Raw genomic sequence first — 17,249 nt, forward strand, 5'->3', positions numbered from 1 at the left:
TAAATTTGATAAAATCCAATCAATTGTCCTCTTACGGATTATGTTTTTAGGGTCATATCTAAGAAACTTTTGGCTAACCCAGATACTCTTTTAGTAGCATCCCACAAATTTTTATTTTTATATGTTATGTTTTCATCTTCAGTTTGGATTTTCCTTTTGCATTCTTTCACTGACAGATTATTTAGAAGTGTGTAATTTACTTTCAAACTATTTAATGATTATCCAGAGTCCTTTGTGTTAAGTGATTTTCAATTTAATTCTATTGTGGTGTGACATATATTTTATATGATTATAATTCTTTTACATTTATTAAGACTTAAAAATAAACTTATTAAGGCTTGTATTATGGCTCAGAATATCACCTATTTTGATAAATGTCCTGTATGCATTGAAAAGAATGTTATTCTGCTTGGAGTGTTCTATAAATATCAATTAGGTTAAATTCATTTATATTGCTGTTCAAATCTTTTATATTCTTATAGACTTGCTATCCATTTGTTCTTTCATTTATTAATAGAAGGTTATTAAAGTCCTCAGCAGTAATTGTGGGTGTTTATTTCTCCCTGCATCTCTAACTTCATGTATTTTGAAGGTCTGACATTAATAATTGTTTAGGTTTTTTCATAGCTTCTTTTTTTTCCTTTATTTAAATTCAATGTAGTTAACACAAACTGTAATATTAGTTTCAGGGGTAGAATTCATGATTCATTAGTTTCATATAATACCCAGTTCTCGTTACATCAAGTGTCCTCCTTAATGCCCATCACCCAACTACCCCATTCCCCCACCCAATTCCCCTCCAACAATCCTAAGTTCATTTCTTATAGTTACGAATCACTTATGGTTTGCCTCCCTCTCTGTTTTCATCTTATTTTATTTTTCATAGATTTTTGATTAATTGACTCTTTTATTATTATAAAATGATGTTTTTTATCTGATACTGCTCTTTTATTATTCTGATATTAATATAGTCACTCCAGCTTTCTTTTGATTAGTATTGATATAGGATACCTTTTTTTATCCTTTTACTTTCAAGTTATTTGTGTCATTACATTCTAAGTGCATTTCTTGGATGTAGCATGTAGTTTGGCCTTGCTTTTTATAGACTATAGCACTATCTCCCTGTTAATTGACTACTCAGACCATTTACATTTAGTTTGATAGTTGATATCATTAGGTTTAAGCCTACCATCTTGTTATTTGTTTTTTATGCATCTCATTATTCTTTGTTTTCCTTTTTTCATCTTTGCCTTCTTTGTATGAATTGAATATTATTTTGATGATTCCATTTCATTTCCTTTGTGGCTTATTTGATATTATTCTTTGTCATTTTAGTGGTTGTATTAAATTCTGTAGTAAATATCCTTATCACAGTCTACTTTCCAGTCATGATAGACCACTTCACATATAGTGCAAGAAACTTACAGTAGTATACTTCCATTTTTCCCCTTTCTACCTTGGTTCTGTTGTTGTCATTTATCTTATTTTTATAAGTGTTTCTGCACAGGAAATGGTTACTCTTTTTGTTTAAAATTACCAATTTTAAGTGATCTAAATAATGAGAAAAAACTTTGTGTGTTACCATTTCTAGTGTTCTCTCTTTATTATTTTGTGTAGATCCACATTTCCATCTAGTGTCAATTTTCCTTCTTCCTGAAGGACCTACTTTACTACAATTAGTAGTGTGGGTCTGCTTGCAATAAACTACTTCAGCTTTTGAATGTCTGAGACATTATCTCACTTGTGTGTTTGTTTTTTTTTTTTTAAGATTTTATTTATTTATTTGACAGAGAGAGAGATCACAAGCAGGCAGAGAGAGAGGGGGAAGCAGGCTCCCCGCTGAGCAGAGAGCCCGACCCTGAGATCATGACCTGAGCCGAAGGCAGAGGCTTTAACCCACTGAGCCACCCAGGCGCCCTCACTTGTGTTTTTTGAAAGATATTTTTGCTGGGAATAAAATTCTAGGATTAAAGTTTATTTTCTTTCAGTATTTGAAAGATGCTGCTCCACTGACTTCTTGTTTGCATCATTTGTGATGATAAATCTACCGTCATCCTTATTTTTGTTCCTCTGAATGTAATGTGCTTCTCCCCTGGCTGCTTTTTAAGATTTTCTCTTTATCACTCTTTTCAAGCAATTTGATTTTGTTGAACCTTGGTGTAGTTTTCTTCATATTTATTGTGCTTGGTTTTTTATGATCTTCTTGGATCCAGAAGCTTAGAGTTTTTGTCATGTTGGGGGAATTCAGAGCCATTATTTCTTCTAACATTTTTTTTTGTCCTTCTTCTCTTCTTTACACTTACACATACATTGTGTCAGTTTTTATTTACTGATGACTTATCCTCATTATGGGTTATATTTTCCTGCTTCTTTTCAGGCCTGTTAATTTTTTATTGGATGCCAGACATTATAAATTTTACCTAGTTGGTAAATGGTAATTTTTGTATTCTTCAAATTTGTTTTGGGAAATAATTATCCAGAAACAATTTGATCACTTTAGGTCTTGCTTTTTAAAATATTTATTAGGTGGTACTAGAGCAAGGTTCTATCTAGGGCTAATAATTTCTAACTCTTGAAGCAAGACCCTTCGGTGTATTCTATATAATTCTCCATGAATCTTGAAGTTTTCTAGTCTGGCTGATGGAAATAGGCACAACTTGTGTGAGCACCAGGCGCTGTTAAATCTGATCCTGTTAAGTGCTTTGTCTGACTTCAAGTAGTTCCCACATACATACCTCCTTATCAGTACTCAGCTGAACACTTGAATCAGACCCTTTGCCAATCTCCCGACTTCTCTTTCCTCTCTGTTACTGAAAACTCTTGCTGCCTTTGTCTCCCTGAACTCTTAGATCTGTCTTCTCAGAGTCTACAAGGCTCTGTATAGGATACCCCTTCCTGTGATGTGGTCCTGGAAATTCTCTGAAATCAATAAGGTGAGGTAATCAAAGTTTATTTCTTTCATTTCCTATCTCTCAATGGTCTGTCATTCATTGCCTAATATCCAGTGTTTTGCCAACTGTTATTTCATAGATTCTTATTTTCTTAGTTGTTTCAATCAGGAAAGTAAATTTGACCCCTTGGTCCATCATGGCCAGGAGGTAATGTCTTATCATTTATCTTAAAAACACAATCAGAAAATACTGCTAGTATAGAACACCAAACTTACAGTAATTTCTGTATTGATTTCACATAAAATATATATCTATTTCTTTACCTCATGTCATATAAAAAAAAGATGGCATTTGATGATTCTGTATGGCTGAGTGAGACTCAAGTTGCCCTAACTTCATGATCCAATGTCTCCCTGAAATCCAGCCCAGAATTCTACACAATTACTCATGATCCATACCTGCCAGAAGCAATGATTCTGGTTTTTATCTGGATTCCCAATAACTAGAGTGAAATATAGCAAGGTGAGTATTTCACCATTTGCTACTTGAGTGATTTGTTGTTCTCTCATACAAGTCCCAAAACAATGTTTAGTATCATTTCCTTAAATGTAAGTATCATTTCCTTAAAATTCAAATTGCTCCCTTCTTAGTTTAAATGGTTTGTTAAAAATACAAAGTTATACTAAACTCTTCAGTATTCTCAATTAAAATGTTATACAGTATAATAAAAGTCTACTTTTATCATCACTTGGAATGAATTAGAATACAATTATCATTTATGATTATAAACCCTCTATGAATAATCCTTGAGATAGAACCTAACTTGTAACATGTATAGTGTTTTAATAAATTCTAATTTTTATAATGGTTTTAGTTTTACAGAAAAATTGCTAGGATAGAACAGAGTTACCACACATCCTAAACCCATGTTCCCACTATTAACATTTTGTATTAGTAGATACATTTGTTATAATTAATAAACCAATATTAATATGTTACTATTAATTAAAGTATGTTTATTCAGATTTCTTTACTTTTAGCCTAATGTTCCTTCTCTGTTCCAGGATCCTATCCAGGGTCCCCTGTGACATTAGTCATATATCCTATCCTCAACTCCTCTTGGCTATGAGTTTCTCAGACTTTTCTTGTTTTTGATAGCAATGACAGTTTTGAGGAGTACTGGTTAGACGTATTTGTAGAATGTCCCTGACTTGGAACTTGTCTGATTTCAGGGTTATAAGTTTTGGGGAAAAGTAACAGAAGTGCCATTTTTCATTACATCATGTCAAGTTCACATATTATCACTATGACTTATCACTATTGATGCTGATTTTGATCACCTGACTCAGTAGTGCTTGTCAGGTTTCTCCACTATGAACTTACTCTTTTTTCCCTATTTCCATATTGTAATCTTTGAAAAGAAGTCCCTATGCAAAGCCCACACCCACAGAGTGAAAAGTTACATTCTGCCTCTTTGAGGTCAGAGTACATAAATTATTTGGAATTCTTCTGCATGGGAGTTTTTTATTTTCTCTCTCATTTATTTACTTATTCAATTATTTATTTTTATCAGTACAGGCTCATAAATACTTATTTATACTTTGAGTTATAATTCAATACTACTTTATTTTGTTGCTCAAATTGTTCCAGCTTTGACCACTGGGAGTTCTTGTAGCTCCTGTGACTTACAATTTTTTAAACTACAATAAAACCTTCAAGATGACTATTCTATGCAGTGACTAAATTACTCCTTAAGATTAAGATAGGCACTTAGGGAGATATATTACTTTCAGGTAATGCATTAAATGATATTCTGGTTGTCTGAAAGAATTCATCTGACAAGAAGTGAATTAAAGACTAGGAAGAAAGGGCCCATTATGTAGTAAATATTTTAAGAAACTAATGAAATGGAAAAATAAACTGAAAAAAACCAAACCTTTTAAAGCAAATCTATAAATGGCTTCACATGCTTTAGCCAAAATTTCTTCTTCTGGAGAATTAAGCATTAACACCACAGTTGCTGCTTTTTTGCTTTCAATTGTTAAGGGGTCAAACTGAAATGTAGAGAGAAAAAATGTCAGGTTCATATATGAGCTTTAAAAAACACATAAAAAATGAACGGTGTCTAGAAACTTGAAGAGAATGTAATCATACAAAAAGGATGTGGTCACTGACCACGAAGTGCACCATAAAGTTTTCATTTAAAAAACATCACTGATAGAGAGATAGTGCCAGTATTGGTGGCTTTGGAATTCCTGGAGTAATCGCAGGAAGAGCAAAGCATTTTGGAATCTAACGGATCTAGTCTCTCAACTTAGCTATGTGGAATCAAGCAAGTTACTTCTGCTGCTAGAATTTCAGTTTTCCTTTTCTGTATAATGGGCATAATGATACATATTCTCCCTGAAGGATCAAGGAGAAGATTAGAGATCATATATGTAAAGCACTTAGCACATTGTCTGGCACATAATAGATGATCATTAAATAACATATACTAGCATAATTCTAAGTTGATACACAAGAATCCTTGAGTACCGGTATATATTAGATACCCTGACAGTTCTAATAATCAGTACTTGCTTCTAATCACTACTCTTTATGAGAAAGCAGAAATCACGTATGAAAAATAACTAAAAAGCAATAGATAACCACATATAAGAAAATGTAAAACCCATTTGGATAAAATCTGAAACAGGGCAAATGGTAATACAGTGTAAAGAAAAAGTATAGAGCTCTAGGAAAATCTCTATTGTGTTATGAGATCTTGAGAATTCATGGGTAGCCATGATGCACAATAACAAATTCATGGCTCCTATGGGTTTTCTTCAGTCAAGGTGAAAACAAATTATCACACCATTTTTCTTCCATTTCCAGAGACTGGAGAAGGAGGGTGTTCTGTTTATGTTAAAGGGGAAAAAAAATAAATTTCAAAGTTTTAGCTGGCTCTTTGTGTTGGCCCTTCCTAAATGGACATCTTACTATGTCTGGGTATATAACAAAAATTGATGTTCAGTTTCAAGCTAAGAATGGAGGGACAGATTACTCTGAGTAAGGAAGCATAATTGTGTGAGGTTGGGAGAGCAGAGAAGACAGCAGTAAGCAATGACTTAAAAGGGCACAGCTGGAATAAAAATCCCCCTTGTAGGGGAAATGGCTGTTGGATGTCAGGAGAGCATCATCTAACATCCAAATTAAAGCTGTTGTTTGTGTATGTCTTACTCTAAGTGTCTTACTCTTATTGCACTTTATTTCTTATCCTGCTTAGATTTAAAGATCTATTATTTTAATAACACTCCTGCCACACCCTAAATAAACCTTTGTGTCCTTCTGTCTTCTCACCAAATCAATTTTAGAATATCCAAACCATGAACAGACAGTAAGAATTTCTCTCTTTGCCTTTGTGCTCAAGCATCTGAGCATTCTTAGAGAATATTAAACTATAGGGAAAAACAGTATTACTATAAATTCATGATCAACAAATTCACAACAGCCTCACATATTCACAAGAGCCTCTACACATATCCCTGTATTATATTAAAGGAAATGCTTCTCCTACTACCTAAGCCCAATATCTAATGTGTGTTTTGGATTTTTAACCTATTCATCTTTAATTCACTCATTCATTCAATAAACACTCGTTCAACCCCTAAATAAATGCATTTCACTGAGAAGAGCACACATTAAACAAGATAACCAATTCCCCCACTCTCATAGAACATACATATTCCCAGTTATGTCATACATTAATCATCCTTCTTTTCTCTTGAGTAATCACCTTCCACCTAACAAATTATTCCCATTACTTTGTTTGAGTCTACTTTACAGAGGGCCAGCTTAGATTTGACAAAATCCACCTAAGTGTAAGTATGATGAGTTTTATTAAACTCATATGTATAACCAATGATATGTGGAACTTTCCATTACCCTAAAATACTTGCTCCTGCCTCTCTCTCCAGTTGACTCCCTTTCCCATATCCACTCTAGGCAACCACTGATCTGCCTCCTTTTGCTATAGATTAATTTTGACTATTTAATATAAAATTATTACATAGGTACCTTTTATGTATGGCTCCTTTCATTTGGCAGAATGCTTATGAGATTCATTCAGATTGTTCCATGTATCAGTGATTCATTCCTTTTTAACAATGAGTGGTATCTCATTGTATGAATACAACACTATTTATTTATCCACTCAGCTGATGGACCTTTGGGTTGTTTCCATTTGGGACCATTATGAATAAAGCTGCAATGGGCATTTTCATATAAGTCTTCTTGTAGAAATATGCTTTCATTTCTCTTGAATAAATACCTAGCAGTAGAATTTCTGGCTTGTCTGGTACTGCATGTTTAGTTTTACAAAAAGAAATTAAAAATAATAATAATAATTTTTTTTTCCAAAATTGTTTTACTGTCTTGTGTTCCCACCAGCAATGTATCTGTATCCAACAAGTATATCTCTTCACTTATTTGTCTTCTTTAATTTGTCTCAGCAATGTTTTATAGTTTTTCAGCATATAAGCATTACATTTATTTTGTTAAACTTATCTCTAAATATTTCATTATTTTTGATGCTAAGGACAAATGGTATCATTTTTTTCTTCATGTATTTTAAACAAGTGTTATTAGGTGAACAACATTTAGGACCATTTTTCCAAATGAACCTTTTCATTATGATGATATATATCTCTTTTTCTCTGGTAATATTATTTGCCCTGTAATATAATTTATCTAGTATTAATATAGACACTCCAGCTCTCTTATGATTAATTCAGTGTATCTTTTTCCTTATTTTTACTTTTAACCTATCCATTATCTTTATACTGAAAGGAGATTTCTTATAGACAGCTTATATTTTGGATCTTGTTTTTTTATTCAGTGTGACAATCTCTCACTTTTAATTGGATTATTAAATCATTTACATTTAATACAGTTATAGATATAATTGGGTTTTAATGGACCATTCTGTTAGTTGTTTTCTCTTTCTCTGATTTGGTCCCTGGTTCCTTTTTTCCTATCTTCTTTTGGAGAGTTGAATTTTTTTAGTATCCAATTTTATCTCTTCTATTGGCTTAACAACTGAGTTTCTTCTGACTAGATCACATATTTCTTTGCATATATAATAATTTTTATTGGCAGCTAAACATTGTGAAAATTACGTTGTTGAGTGTCTGGATTCTTTTGGGGGGGTTCTCTTAAAGGATGTTGAATTTTGTTCTGCTTGACAGTTGTTTTTTTATGGTTCAGCTTGATCTATTTAAGGTCTGTTTTAAAGCCTTATTACAGCAAGCCTGGGGAAGCGTTTGCTCTAGGGCTGGATTAACCATTCTGCTACTAAGGCACGACCTTGCTGGGGGCTCCATTTAATACCCCAGATGTTCAATAAGATCTCTCCAATCTTTTGGGTCAAAATCAGAATGTCTTCCAGACCTGTATGAGTCTAAAAATTATGCAGCTTACATCTCCCTGATAGTTGTTCATGCCTGTTCTTTGTCAAGAGCATGAGTTTCACCCTGTGCTGCTTAGACTTCAAAGAATCAAGGGGACCATTAACCAAATTTCTGGAGCTATTTTTCTATGTATTTCCCTCCTCTCTGGCACTCGGCCCTGCAAATTCCAGCCATCTTAGTCTCTCTAAACTCTGGCTTCTCAAAACTCTCTTATTTTAAAACCAAAATAATCTTTTCCTAGATGTTAATCACCTTCCAGATGCTATCCTATCTCTCCTTCCCTTTTGGTCAAAAATTTTATGAACTATTGATTTTTCTCCATTTGCTCCTTCTCACACTTCCTGCTGAACATCTCTAAACTGACTTTCATCTTCATCAGTTCACCAAAATAGTACTAAGACCATCATCAGTGATCACCATGTTACCTATCACTTGACATTTTTATCTCACTTCTAGAGAATTAAAATAATAAACAATACTTGAAACTGTAGAAGCTTAAGGCTGACTTTAATTACCAGGCCTCCATCTTTCTGGATAATGTTTTTTGCTTTTTTGATATTGAAAATCCTTGGTTTTTGTTGTTGTTTGAGGGAGTTGCTTTGTTTTGTTTTTTTCACAGCTATATTCCTCTGAGCTTCTCTATAATAGCACTCAAGACATTGCATTGTTTCTTTGGTGTATGCGTCTTCTTCAGTAAGTTTACCATCATTTGCTCAGTTGTTCAAGCCAAACCTTGAAACATCCCCCAACTCCTCTTCTTCTCACACAACACATGCAAACCATCAGCAAATTCTGTCAACTCTACCCTCAACATGGATCCTGACTATGGCCACTTCTTGCCTTCACAGTTACCATCTGGAGCTAGCTGCATAGTTTATGGCTCCACTGTTAACAGCCTCCAAATCGGTCTTCCAGTTTTCACTTTTCTTTCACAGTGGAGCTAGAATGCTCTTGTGCTTTTTGTTTTAAATATAAATGAGATGCTGCTAATCCTCTACTTATAGCTTATCACTGGATTCCCCTTTTTGCACATTAGGAAAAAAACCAATCATCACCACCATCCCACCACCTTTGGCACCCACCTTGTACTCCCTGCTTCGTAATTTCCAGTCATACCAACTTTCTTGGCATTTCCTGCACATACTAAGTAAGGCCTTAGTTATTATTCTCTGGCTGGGGTGCTCTCCCCAGATATTTGCATAGCATACTTCCTCATTCCATTGGTCTTTCTTAAGTGTGACCCCACTGGGAAAGCTTGTCCTGACATGGATTTTATTTAAAGTAGCCTGATCACTCTCCATCCCTATAGACTACTTTGTTTTTCCTCATTGATCTTTGCTGTCTGAATTATATTATTATTTGTTAAGTGACTGTTTCCTCCAACTAGAATATTTGCTATTCTGGTATTTCAATATTTTTAAAGCTGACTTTATAAGCATGTGAATAAATATGCCATGTTAAAACAAGGCTATGTCATGACACAATGACTACAATTGTCAAAGGAGTACATGAAAATATATTTAAACTAAAACTATCATAAATATCTTTAATCCTTCTTTAATGGTTGAGAAAACACTTTAGTATTTTGCCATGTCTTCTGGTCATCCTTAAGAAAAAGGTGATATGGGTTACAAGAAGCTTAAAGGGAAGATTCAAACTGTGAGAGCCACAATCTAAAGGGCTATTAAAGGAGGAAAAATACCAATATTTGGCAGAGAGTGGAGAAACTTGGCATGACATTTGTTTCTCCTACAGAGTCTACAGCATTATAGTAATTTTTTATTAAAATAGGTGCTGAGAATAAAATGCTAGCTATAACAGAATGCCACACAACTAAATAAATAATACTGTGCTGTAATTACATATCCCATCTGCTTTCCTGTGAGGAACTCACAGTCAGTCACCAGCAAGCTGGTTGTGAAATTATAATTTCACGCTCTGTACAAAATAAATGATGAACAAAAGTTATTTATAGAAAGAGTGCAATAAAGGGGAAGCATTTTGGCTAAACTTGAAATTTTAAGCTCAGTTAATTAGAGAAGCCATAGACTCATAGAGATATTTTTATATCTCTGGTAAGGAAACAAGATTGTCTAGAACGGTGCTGCCCAGTGGAATTTCAATGATGGGAATGTTCTGATTCTTCATCGTCCAATAGAGAAGTCACAAGCCACGTGGGGCTTTTGGGCACTTGAAGTGTAATGTGATGGAGGAACTGAATTTTTCATTTAAGTTTTAGTTGTTAATTTTGATTGATTTTACTTTAATTATTGTAAATTTAAATTTAAATAACCACATGTGGCCAGTGACTACTGCATGAGCACAGGTATAAAAGAATACAAAATTATAAAGTTGAACTCAGTGAAAGTATATACATCATGACAGTTTAGTGACTTTTATGGTACCAATACGGGCAAATAAAAGGCTTTTTTGATGTCGACTGGAATGTGTTTACTACATCAGTGGTCTCAGGTCACGAGGAACCAATTATGCAGAAAAAGAGAGACAGATAAACAGAAGGAAGCAGACTACCACTCTAGTATGAACTTTTAGTAAAGAACATCTAAACATCAGTTAAAATCTGCTAAAAAGTGTAAAAATGAAAATGAAAACAGCTAAAATGGTCTCTGGTTTTCTCTAGGACCCAAATTAAAGGTTTAGAGCTAGGTAAGCAAGCTGATATTTTTTTAATACAGTTTTGTATATGTTTATTAATTTATAATAATTTTTATTAAGCTATGACTTTTTAAAGATTTATTTTATTTATTTATTTGACAGACAGAGATCACAAGTAGGCAGAGAGGCAGGCAGAGAGAGAGGAGGAAGCAGGCTCCCTGCTGAGCAGAGAGCCCCATGCAGGGCTGGATCCCAGGATCCTGGGATCATGACCTGAGCCGAAGGCAGAGGCTTTAACCCACTGAGCCACCCAGGCACCCCTAAACTATGACATTTTATTTATCTGTGATGAGAGCAAAAGACAGGAAAATAAAGTCCCATGAAGCTTCATTTCTGAAATAAGTCCATTTTGGCAATCGGTGACAGAGCATTAAGGGTTGCATTCTGAGGTTGATGAAAGCGTCCTGGAGAAAAAGGACCCTGGAGCCATCCCACTCTTGCAAGGAACTGGGTTTGGTTGCCCAGGTGAGGGAGCAAGTTCTGTTATTGCCTGTTGCTCTGACTCAATACTCCTCCCCCATATGGCACTGAACTATAGAGAAAAGGTGCTGACCCATGAACATAAACGTTCTTTAACTTGGTACTTAGTGAGATTCCAGAACCATCGTCCCTTGTGAGTTTAGATGCTGTGGATTTATCCACTGAAACTCGATTTCCTCTGAAGTATTAAGCAAATGAAAGTTCCATGCTCATAGACTTGAAGACCTGACCATGAATCATAATGGCCACACCCAGGCCACTGGGAACTTCAGTGGCCAGCAGGTCTTCCACAGCTGATCTCCCTGCCTCCTTAGACAATTCATAAAAACTCTAAAGTTTTAGAGAGTAATGAAGAGTACCCTCTCAACTACATGATTCAAAATAACCACTTTTACTAAGTTCTTATCTAGTGCCAAGCACTGTTCTAAGCATCTTCTATTTATCTATGTTGTCTCGTTGCTGTGAGTAGATATGAGGTGGCTATCATTACATCCTCACTGGAGTGGACAGAGGTTGGAAACTTTGCCCCGGATCAAATGATGGATGATGGAGTGAGGATTCAGGTTCTGGCAGTATAACTCTGCAGCCTATGTTCTCAGTCACTGATTATCTTGCCTTATATTAAATATTGCCTACTAAGGTCCTTTGTTAGTAACTCTCTTATGCAATCACTCTATAAGAAGTTTGCCTTTTATTTAAAGCATCACAAACAACCTTTCAGCTAGACATGGAAATGATGTGGGAAGGCAGAATCTTGCACTGCTCACTCAAGCTGTATCTTCCCCACATCCAAGCATCTTCTTAGGTAGTGGTCAATTTCATGAAAAAGAATGGAGGTCAATAAACCATACAGGCATATATTAGATGTATGCTTTGACAATGAGAAAATAAGAAAAGCAAAGGGAGCTTTTTGTTTTAACCATATAACTGAACATTCTTCTTTCTGTCCCCATAGCCCATTTTAAATAGTAGATGAAAGACTAATAAAAATACAAATCTTTGGAAATAATGTTTTTAGGAACTCTATAAGGAAGTTGTTATTTGTTGACACAGGAAAGTTTATTTTCTTAAGCAGCTATATATCTATCTTTTAAATTTGGTTTTCCTTTAAAATTTGTACAAGAAAAATTTGTAGACTTTGAAGAAGTACACCTCGGAAAAAATTCCAAGTTCAGATAGCTTAAACTATGGCATACTGTTTTGAAGTATTTGAATTTTCAAGATAGAAAGTGATTACATACTTTCACACTAATCTATTAGCTTTATTAACATAAAGTCAGAGTAGGGGAAGGATGGAAGGACCTTGAGGAAAGGCAATAGTCAAGGACCATTGGTAACTGTAACATGCCTTTTTTTGTTGTTGTTGTTCTCACTCTTATTTTTTTTTAAGTATAATTAACATAGGATGTTATATTAGTTTCAGGTGTACAATATGATTCAAAAATTCTGTACATTTCTCAGTTCACATCAAGATAAGTGTATTCTTAAATCCCCTTTATCTCATTCATCTCCCACCTACCTTCCCTCTGGCAACCACCAGTTTGTTCTCTGAATTTAAAGTCTGTTTTTTCCGTTTGTCTCTTGTTTTATTTGTTCATTTGGTTTTTTCTTAAATTCCATGTATGACTGAAATCATTAGGTATTTGTCTGTCTTTGATTTACTTCACTTAGCATTATACCCTCTAGGTCCTTCCATGTTGTTGCATTATTTTTATAGCTGAGTAATATTCCATTGTATGTATGTATATATACATGATATATATATATATAATCTCATATCTTCTCTATCCATTCATCTATGAAGGGATACTTGATGCAATTCCTATCAAAAATACTAACAATATTTTTCACAGAACTAGAACAAATAATACTAAAATGTGTACGGAACCACAAAATAGCCCAAATAGCCAAAGTAATCTTGAGAAAGAAGAACAAAGCTGGAGTTATAACAATACAAGATTTCAAGATGTGCTACAAAAGCTATAGTCATCAAAACAGCAAGGTATTGGCACAAAAATAAGACACATAGATCAATGGAACAGAATCAGAGCCCAGAGATAAACCCATGCTTATATGGTCAATTAATCTTCATCATAGGAGGCAAGAATATACAATGGGGAAAAGGCAGTCTCTTCAACAAATGGTGTAGGGAAAAGAATGAAACCAGACAACTGTCTTATACCACACATACAAATAAACTCAAGTGGATTAAAGACTTAAATATGAGACCTGAAACCATAAAACTCCCAAAGAAAACACAGGCAGTAATTTCTTTGACATTGGCCATTGCACACGCTTTGGCTGTCCCTAAGGCTGTTGTGAACCTCATGAGGAAACAAGAGCTAGATTTCTGGTAATGCTAGGATTAAAACTGTTTCTCAAGTCCTTGACTGTGTCCTGAAAGGACTGCAATACAGAGGAAAGACACTGCAAAATTATAGAAAGTGTACTAGACAAATATATCTATTGTCTAATAGTCTCTTAATTCCAATTTTAATCAAACAGTGTTCGAACACTACTGTGTTCATTAGTCCACTTTCCGGTAATAAGATGTCAATAACGCTATTTTGTGGGGCACCTGACTGGCTCAGTCAGTGAAGCATGCAACTCTTGATCTTGGGATTGTGAGCTTGAGCCCCACACTGGGTGTAGAGATCACTTAAAAATAAAATCTTGGGGCACCTGGGTGGCTCAGTCGGTTAAGCATCTGACTGTTGACTTAGGCTCAGGTCATGATCTCAGGTCCTGGTGTGGAGCCCAACACTTAGCAGGGAGTCTGCGTGAGCCTCTTTCCCTCCCCCTTCTGCCCCCCCCCGAGTGTTCTCTCTGTCTCTCCCCCCTCAGTTAGATAGACAGATAAACAAAATCTTTCAAAAAAATAAAATAAAATCTTTTAAAAAATGCTATCTTGCAATAAAAAGTGGTAAGGCAAAAACAAGAGAATTTGGAATGTTTTAGGAGTATGTCCAAAGGCAGAACAACTAGAATGATGAAAATGTATCATGAACCACAATGACCGTCTATCTCTGCAAAGCTTTCCTAGACCTGGGCAGACAGATGCTTCTGCTGTCTTTGTTCCCAACTGTACTGAAGGATCATCCATAAGGAGTTACATAGAGTGTGTGTGTGTGTGTGTGTGTGTGTGTGCGCCCGTGTCAGAGTCTGAAGGAGTCCCATAATAACAGGTCTTATTTACTAGTGTTAACTATGTGCCAGGTACTGAAAATTTGATGTGCTTTATTTCATTTTAATTCCTACAACAACCAAAATGAATTGGACATTATAATTCGCACTGAAGAAATTTTTTTTTGAAAAGCTGAAATAACTCAGCCGCATTTGGCAACTGTGCCAAATAACACAGCTCATGAGAGGCAGAGCTGGGATGTAGCTCACGTTTGTAACCACAAAACTCCAGTGTTGTTGGGAAGGTCTTGCGCTAAGCTCAGCTTCCCTCAAACTATAAAATCCTGTGAGTCTACTGACTGACTATAAGCACTTTTTTATTTGCATTTTATTTGAAGAAAATGATACCAAATGTCTGTTTCAAAAGAAGTTCCCACACTGAAAACTGTCCAAGTTCATTTTCTATTTTTAACACAATCTTTCAGTAATTGATAAACCTTAAAGAAATAAGATAAAACCATGCTTTTAAAAGAGAGACGGCGGGGGGGGGCACCTGGGTGGCTCAGTGGGTTAAAGCCTCTGCCTTCGGCTCAGGTCATGATCCCAGGATGCTGGGATTGAGCCCCACATTGGGCTCTCTCCTCCGTGGGAAGCCTGCTTCCCTTCCTCTCTCTCTGCCTGACTCTCTGCCTACTTGTGATCTCTGTCTGTCAAATAAATAAATAGAAATCTTTAAAAAAAATTAAAAAAGAGAGACAGGGTTTCGTGTTGTAGGAAATGCATTACTCAAATATTGGGAATAGAAAAAGAGCATAAACCCACACTTTTCTCTCCATAGAACTGGAAAACACAAGACTTCTGATGTCCAAATGGTGGTCTTCAGACAACCTTCTACCCCCATCTAATAGCTATAGCATAAACTCTAGTTATCTTTGAAAACGCACTTGGATGATTAACATTAATGAGAGACAGGCAAATATAAATTTAAAATATTTAAAAGAACGAACCAAAACTATTTGCTCATTAACTAGGCTTATAAACATGCCATCCACATACTGGAAAAGCTAATAATTACTCTCTAATTGTACTAATTATGTAATGACAACATTATAAATGTTTGTTTATATAATGTTAGATTTCTCTAACTAATCTTATCATTAGTCAGACTTTGGACTTCTGCCACTGTGTACTCATGTATATACTGGTATGTGCCAAACTGTTTGAATAATTTATTTTTAAAACTGGTTGTTAATGTGCTACTATAATATTCAAATCAGAAACTTACCACATCCTTAGGAGGTGGTTCTGCTTCCTTCTTTATCTTTTTACCCATTCTGGAAAAAAGATGCCATAAATAGTTAAATAGGAGCACCTGGGTGGGTCAATTGATTAAGCATCTGACTCTTGATCTCAGCTCAGGTCTTGATCTCAGGGTTGTGAATTCAGGCCCCATGTTGGGCTCTAGGCTGGGAGTGGAGCCTGCTTTAAAAAAAAAAGTGTCATTTGTACATTGTTTATACAATGTACAAATCTATGTCACCTATGCCCTTAGAAAGAGATTTATTTCCTCATTTTAACTGTACATGAAAAGAGACTATGCTAATATGTTATTTCTACTAATATATGTAGAAATTATTGTACATGGACAAATATGTTACCTACATTCTTACTTCAAATTCTCAGTGTTTTTGGAATTTTTTGAGCATTAGTCCTGGCTTCCAGGTCGTAAGGAAGACAATTCATTAGAGACATAACTTTTACTTACATAACTGGGAATAGTTTACCATGCTTACAGTTCACTTAGAGGGCTTGGGAGACTAAATCCAAGTTACTTTTGAGATCTGCAAGAATGTTTCGCCACAAAAGGATGGATTTTGGTCTGCTTTCTCACACTGATCTATCCCGAGAGTATCTGGTGCACACGAGGCATTCGATATTTATAAAAATCATTAACTGTTTTTCCTGGGAGTATGATTTTATGTATGATACCCAAGACATACCAATACTAAACTAACATTGGTGTCATTTTCCCAGATAACCAGAAGTTTTCTCTAATATAACCCATAGTGCAATAAAAAAAGTAACTGAGAATGTGAAGAGTTGTATACTAGGGAAATTGGGACTACTGCTTGCAAGACCCTTTTCCACCTCGCATGTCCTTGACTGTGCAGGAAAAACGTCAAGAGCATTGTTAGTCACAGTTGATACACCACAGAGGAGTAACTCCACTTGGGTACAGAGGACTTTCCCGATGTTGATGACTGCCGGAATAACCCCAGAAATCTTTTGAATCTTCTCCCATGAGAGTTTGTGGGGTTATGCTTGGCATTTGTGCAATCGCAGATGGTATAAACTAGTCTTGAGGAAATTACTATAGTTTCCAGAGAAATTCTGGGAAGTGAAAAATCCTTGGAGAGAATCTACAATGTCAGAGTTAGTTCAGATAGTCTATCAAGATACAACTGCAACTCCTAGCATTAGGGACACTGACCCTAATTTATCACATATTTTAAAAAGCCATGTGTTCCTAAAAAAACTCCTAGGGACTTCTGAAAGACATCCCTAAGCTCAGGTCACATAAATTTCAAGATCTTTGAGGGTCTGGGCAAGTTTGTGCTGTGATGCACTACCT

General features: G+C 35.2%; 1 protein-coding gene across 1 annotated transcript in view; it reads right to left on the bottom strand.

Moving 5' to 3' along the window:
• The window catches only part of LOC111155576 (armadillo repeat containing 3), an 88,443-nt gene extending 72,495 nt beyond the window's left edge, over positions 1-15,948 (bottom strand). The window contains exons 1-2 of the mRNA XM_022515824.1: positions 15,903-15,948; positions 4,828-4,945 (exon numbers count right to left, since the gene is read on the bottom strand). Coding sequence (XP_022371532.1) covers positions 4,828-4,897 — 70 coding nt within the window. The 5' untranslated portion in view covers positions 4,898-4,945; positions 15,903-15,948. The remainder of the gene's footprint in view (positions 1-4,827; positions 4,946-15,902) is intronic.
• Positions 15,949-17,249: the final 1,301 nt, after the last annotated feature.

The sequence above is a fragment of the Enhydra lutris genome, unplaced genomic scaffold (genome assembly GCF_002288905.1).
Source record: "Enhydra lutris kenyoni isolate GAN:26980312 unplaced genomic scaffold, ASM228890v2 scaffoldscaffold42, whole genome shotgun sequence".
NCBI classification, from domain to species: domain Eukaryota; kingdom Metazoa; phylum Chordata; class Mammalia; order Carnivora; family Mustelidae; genus Enhydra; species Enhydra lutris.